Source organism: Gossypium hirsutum, chromosome D07 (assembly GCF_007990345.1).
Source record: "Gossypium hirsutum isolate 1008001.06 chromosome D07, Gossypium_hirsutum_v2.1, whole genome shotgun sequence".
Taxonomy (NCBI): Eukaryota; Viridiplantae; Streptophyta; class Magnoliopsida; order Malvales; family Malvaceae; genus Gossypium; species Gossypium hirsutum.
In genome coordinates, this window is record NC_053443.1 from 55704879 (window position 1) to 55711822 (window position 6944).

General features: G+C 34.2%; 1 protein-coding gene across 1 annotated transcript; it reads right to left on the bottom strand.

Annotated features, from left to right (window-relative positions):
* Nucleotides 1–341: 341 nt before the first annotated feature.
* On the bottom strand, nt 342–4651 carry LOC107941647 (F-box/LRR-repeat protein 17). The gene is made up of 11 exons (XM_016875223.2): nt 3886–4651; nt 3360–3461; nt 2634–2778; nt 2353–2537; nt 2038–2142; nt 1831–1928; nt 1496–1716; nt 1343–1409; nt 1170–1255; nt 929–1027; nt 342–623 (listed from the first exon to the last, which is right to left on the bottom strand). The coding sequence occupies exons 1-11, from the start codon at nt 4506–4508 to the stop codon at nt 561–563; spliced, it is 1794 nt and encodes a 597-aa protein (XP_016730712.2). The 5' UTR covers nt 4509–4651; the 3' UTR covers nt 342–560.
* Between the last annotated feature and the right edge of the window lie 2293 nt (nt 4652–6944).

Sequence of the window (6944 nt, forward strand, 5' to 3'; positions counted from 1 at the left end):
ATCTCAACTCAAGCTCAATTAAATTCATTTGTTTTCAGACTCAAGTTTGTTTGCAATTAAACTCTTTCTATATAATAAAAGTAGAAATGTAATTTTATTATATAAAAAGTATATTCCAAGAAAAAGCTAAATTAAACTTATGAGCAATTCAAATCAAATATTACAAGGCTCAAATTTAATTCAATTGATAACTCAAACAATACTCGCTAATTAAAAAGTCAAATTCAAATTCTTTTTTGAGTCAAACTCGAATGATTTGTGAACAGGTCTCTTGTATCAAGATAGGAAGGAACAAGATCTTATGGATAGGAAACCATTGATAATTTCTAACATAAACTAGCTAAATTTTCAACTTTCTTTTTTCCTTTTTATAAAAAGAAATACCAAGTCCTTTAAAAAGGACATAAATTATTTGAGAAGTATCTGCTCAGTGTTTACTGTTTAGGTCTAAGGCCTAGGACATATGATAACAAACAACAATTGTGCACAATAAATTTTTTATTTATTTATTCTTTTCAAAGAAAAGCTGTGCAAAGTAGAGGTTACAAAAAAAAAGGATTTTAGTCCACAAGCACCTTACATTGTTGTTCCACAACCTTTCTTCGTTTTTTATCATCAATTGCCTGCAAGGAAACAACATTACTTCACATTAGCTAATTCAATTTTTATATTTCTCTATTCGGCTAGCTATCATGATTGATTCTTCCACTTTTCACAAGCATTCAACTTAGCTGAGCAATTTTCATTTATACATCAAATTTTACTTTTTCACATTCATCAAAGCACATCAAAAAGGTCTCTGGGAATATGAATGTGTGAGATGAGCAACAGCAATGTAATGAAAGAAAGCATTTGTTAATAATAGAGTCCATTCTCCCAGTCTGAATTACATTTTTCAAACCAATTTCTGCTATGATGAAATTATTACCTCTTGACTCAGGCAATCTGGTGCACGAACCCTCTTGGAGCCATCAGCCAATCGCTTACATTGATATTGGTTTTCCAAAGATGCCAAGCTATCACTCACCTAACATTACCAACATTTGCAAAAGACTAAATAATGGTGAACTTTGACCAATAAGGGGATGTGATTAGAGATGGTATTTGCAGTTTGAAGACTTGAGTTAACAAGTGGAAAATGGAAATCGATGAAATTATTGTTTTTTTACCTGGCCTTTGATGGCTCCAATTAACGACTCCTGACATCCGGACGCATGCACATTTTGTAAACTTGGACATTGAAGGAGCAATCTCTCTATGAAAAACAGAGTTTATTAGATACTTCTTAAAACATAAGAAAATAAATGAGCATAGTCAACTCGCCAAACTAGCAGATTGATACCTGGATGCAAGTTTTTACAAGAGATGAGATTTAGGTCATTGAGTTCGGGACAATTCAAACATAAGGCCTGCATTTAGATTCCCAAATAAGAACCGCATAGGGTATTAAGAACAAACTGGTAACGTTGTCAAGATTAAGGACAAAAGATCTCACATCTAAGCCAGAACAACCCCACAAGCTGAGTTTTTTTAGTCGGCTGTGTTTGATAATAAGCTTCTGGTACATAAGGTACAGTTTATTGTTCAATGCATTTGGAAGTTCATTATCGCCACTTTCATCACAAGGTGAATTCAGGGAATCAGGATCACATACGGTCATCCCACAATCCATAAGTTCAAGAAGAGGTAGTTGAGCTGTGGCAAACTGAATTCCACCTGATAAAAGCGGAGAAACACATCAATGAATAGATTTAGGTAAAAATAGGACATTCACAGGATAAATACGGCTATGCCGGAGATAAAGGTGTGAATCTTAGACATGAAAATTACTTGAAGTTATGTTAGGACAAAGAGCAAGGAGGAGTCTTGACAGTGTGTTTGGGAACACATTGCAGATCATTCCAATGCCACTATCACTGATGCTAGACCTGAGGCGAAGCAGCAAGCATCAGGACTGAAGATTAATTGATAAAAAGTTACCCCTTAGAACCAGCCCAGATAAATGGATTAACCATTTAAAGCTGGAGAAAAACATACCCGCTGAGATCAAGCAACTCTAATTTTGAATAACTTGAAGCAATAGCAGCAACAGATGCATCTGTGATTTCTGAGCCAAGAACAAGCGAAAGCATCCGCAAGCCCCTGAATAATATCAACAACAATCAGTAACTAGTGACTAGTTATCCTCCAATTGCAGAAATCTATAAAACAATGCATAGCATTGATAGAAAATTTTACAAAACAAGTCCTCCATTTAAACGCTATGACTCCTGATAAAGCAAGGCAAAGTCTATAGGTTCTTATGTGATACATTATTAAAAATGAACGTGTGGAACAAAAGGTTCAACAAACCTCAAATTAGCAGCTGTAAGAGAAAGCACTACAGCATGTGAAAGTCGAACTGATGCAATGTGGATGTTTTTCAACCTTGGACAGCTTCTACCCATACCATCAGCCATGGTTGTAAGATCGGTAGTATCATTTTCCTGGCGAGAAAATTCTAAGGATATCTCTTTCAAATTGGGACAGTTAAAAACCTACAATACAAGGCACATATAAACACAAATTCAATAATATTGCCCAAAACAGTTTTGAACTTGGAAAAACAAAAAAGGCCCTGATGAAAAAGTTACCATCTTGGAAAGGGAATAAAGATCAGAGAGCCAGAGTGTAGATAGACTAGATGAAGAGAGGACAAAGCCCCCTAAATTAGAACATCCTTCCATCTTAAGACTCGTTAGGCAGCGTTTATCAGCAACAAAACGACCCAATTCATCCCTATACATGAAACATTAATTAAAAGTTAATCAGAACCACTTAATCTACCATTTATTAACTTAAGCCAAATTAAATTGCAATTACACATAATCAAGACACGGAACAAAATATGACAAAAACATTAAAGAACAAATAAATATTACATCGGATTCAATCATAAACTGGACTTTTAGCATATCTAGACCAATAAAAAGCAAATAAACATTCACCCTAGTCGCTTTGCTGTTAGAATTTCAACCTCTTCTTCTTATAATTCAAAAAGAAAACAAATAAATATTTACGAACACTAGTTAGGTACGAAATTAAAAGTAAGAAAAAAAGATTGACCAAAAGACCATTCAACTAGATATTTCTATGCATTTCACCCCAACTTTAACCTCTTAGTGACTCATACCTTTCAATTATTTTACTGCTGAAAAGACTGATAAATTCAACCAAATAGCTAGATCTAAGCCATTTCGGGGCCCCGACAATCAAGCAACAACAGGAGTAGCAAAGTTTATTAGCTGAGCAACTAGATATACTATTTTAAAGATCTAATGATAAATTTTAGGAAAAAAGGGGGAGAAAAAAAAGTATACCCCGTGATCCGATTAACAGCCGTATTAGATGTCGAAATCTCCATAGACTCCAAATTAGGGCAAGAAAACGCAATGCACGCCAGCATCGTTGCATCCACATCACTGTAAAACCCAAACAAGAAAAAAATATTGAGTTAAACAAGGGTAAACAAAAGTCCAAAAGCAGCATTGATCCCTCCCCCTACCCTTACAGATCCCCAAAATGATGCAAACAGAACCAATTTTACTGTTTCTTACAATGAAACAAATTGTTGGGATACATCTCTCTAAGTGAATAAAGATTTTCCAATCAAATTTTTTGTTGCAAAGTTAATCCGATCCCTTATTAATTATCGCATTGGTTTTAGCTTTTAAGTTTCATAGCGTTTTGATTATAGATCAATTTCCACTTCATTTCACGGATTATGTGTTCTTAAATTATAACCAAATTAATTATCATTTCATGATTTTATCTCGATCTTCATTGGTATCAACCGACCCAACCAATAAAATCCTAGATCCGTCAAACGTTGGCTTAGACTCGAACCTTTCCATCTTAAGAGACATCCTAACGAGGCTCGGGCATTTCTTCAAAACCGATCCGATGAACCTGAGCTGACCCCTAGGTGGGACCATAAGTCTCAGCTCCTCCGCCGCCCTCCACAACCTCTTCGTCGTTTCCCTCCAACCTTTACACACACTCGCCGCCGCCAAAAGACCCGCCGGCGGCAATCTCCTCAAGACCTCCCACAAACACCCAGCCGGTAACCCACCGGAGATCATCTCATTATCCGGATCAAGATCTGTACCCGGGTAGGGAGAATTAGACCCATCTAAATCGCGTTCCGGCGAGTCAGCGCGGGTTTCGATGTCGTCAAAGGAAAGCGCACGTCGGAGATGCGTGTAAGACTGGCGTATGGCTGGAGCGTGAGGTAGACGGGAGGCGGAGGAGGAATTTTCGACGGTAACGGCAGATGGAGATGAGGTAGGAGTAGAAATCGAAGTAGGGTTGGTGCTACTGTTGAGATGGCAAACATGGCCTTTCTTAGGAAGACCACATCTGCCACAATTGTAACTGCCGCGACGCTTGGCCAGTTTGAAGTCAAATGCCGTGGCGGCAGGAAAGGAAGTGGAGGTTGACGAAGAAATGTGAGGCTGTGGGTGGTGCATCGCCGCCGAGCAATGAAAGAAATAAATTATTGGAGTGAAAGGAGGAGGGATTTGGGTGAAGACTAGAGAGGAAAGAAATATTGAAAATAAAGGGAGCGGGGAGGGGCGGGAGAAATGGCCACTTTTGGCGCCTGTTTTCGAAACCTGTAATGGAAAATAATAATAATAATATTATTATTATTATGAGGTGAGGGAGGAGCGTCGCCAGTGCCTGGTTTATGATGTTTATTTACTGCTTTACCCTCTACCTTTGTAGGTAGCACAGGCAAAGTGGAAAACGTTAAACAAATAAAACGCCGTTTTTTTCCTTTTTAATGATATTTATGAAATTTTGATAAATAAATAAAAAGTGATATATATGGAATGGGAAAATATTTTCAGTATTTGGCTGTAAATTGGACAAATTCATTTACCAGCAGCAAACACTTATATAGAAGTTTCATTACTTGTTATTTTATTACCATTTTTATTATTGAGCACCTTGAAAATGAAATGTACCTAAGAAATTAATTTAGGTTTAATGGCGTAAAAAGTTTTCAAATTATTTTTAAAAAAGTAATTAAGTTTTTTTTCATTTAATTGGATACATAAATTTTTAAAATGTATAAAAAAAGCCTTTAAATTTTTTCAGAAAAAGCAATTAAGCCTATGCTTTTTTTTTTCGCTCAATTGGATACTTGAATTGCCAAAATGCATCAAAAAGACTAGGGATGGATCTATGGGGGCAGGCAGGGGACCCGGCCCCCCAAAAACAGAAATTTTTCTATTTAGGCCCTTTACAATTTATAAAATTTTAAATTAGTAATGGTAAAATTGCACTTCGGCCCACCAAAAATGATAAAAATTTGATTTAATCCTCTAAAAATTATAAAGATATAGGCTATTAAAATGGAGAAATTATATTTTTATTATCATAAGAATATATAATTTAATTCCGCCCCCTAAATCGTATTTTTGGATCCGTCACAAAAAAAGACCCTTTGACTATTAACTTTAACGGTCAACCGTTAAAGCTATAGAAAAATTATAAAATGCTTCTTTTGGTACGATAATTTTTAATTTTTATATTTTTTTACGAAAGTTATATTTCTTTACTTTTTTATAATTTTCTCACGACTTTTATAAAATTTTATAATTTTTTTCTATATTTATGTATATTTTATAAATTTTTTTACGATTTTTATAAAATTTTACATTTTTAATAATTTTTTACGATTTTTATAAGTTTTATCTATATTTTAATATTTTTTATTAAAATTCAATAATTTTTATAACTTTTATGGATTTTTATTTTTATCATTTTTTTGTCACATGTCACGCTATGATTGTGACACGTGGTGGCTTTAACTAAAAAAAATTAGGGGCGGTAACGGTCAAAGGGCCTTATTCAGTGGTGGATCCAGAAATACGACTTAGGGGGGCAGGGGCGAAGTCAAAAAAATTTTGGGGGGTCAAAATTAAATTATATATTTTTATGGTAGTAAAAATGTAATTTCGTCATTTTAATAACTTATATCTTTATAATTTTTAGAGGATTAAATCAAATTTTTATCATTTTTGGGGAGCCAAAGTGTAATTTTATCATTACTAATTTAAAATTTTATAAATTATAAATGGCCTAACTGGAAAATTTTTCATTTTAGGGGGGTTGGGGCCCTTGCCAACCCCACTAGATCCGTCACTAGCCTTTTTTATGCATTTTGACAGTTCAAATACCTGATTGAGTGCAAAAAAAAAGGGGTTTAATTGCTTTTTTTGAAAATTTTTAAGGGCCTTTTTGGTGCATTTTAAAATTTTAAGTACCCAATTGAGTGAAAAAAAAAGGGCTTAATTGCTTTTTTTCCAAAAAAATTTGAGGACTTTTTACACCCTTAAGCCATTAATTTATTAATGAAATAAATGTCTAAATTTTATATTTTTTCTTTTCAAAAAATATTTTTTTGATTTTAACAGTCATGGTAAACAGTATTAAACGTTTTAAAAGCTTTTTTTTCGCACTTTTCAATCTCAATCATAAATTAGTCTTAAGTCAAATAGCACCAACATCACTGTTCCAAATTGTGATAAAGTACTAAGAGTGTTTCATATGAATATATTCCACATTAGTGACCATTGAACTTGTAACATTGTATAAGGAATGAATTGGTTACATGAACTGTAATGGCCCAAATTTAAGATTATCGGAACAGTGGTTTCGGGACCACAAATCCGATGAGAAAAATTTTATTTTTCTTATATTTTTATGGTCTACAATTTCACAAAATGATTTCGTGAAAATTTCGTTCGAAAATTTCGACGTTTGGGCACTCAATTTAGTCAAAAGGACTAAATTGTAAAAGTGCAAAAGTTGAGTTCTACATGTTAGAGGTGTCCAATTGTTATGAAACTTTAAATTGGAGGTCCTTATATGGAAATTAGACCATTGGTAACTTGGTA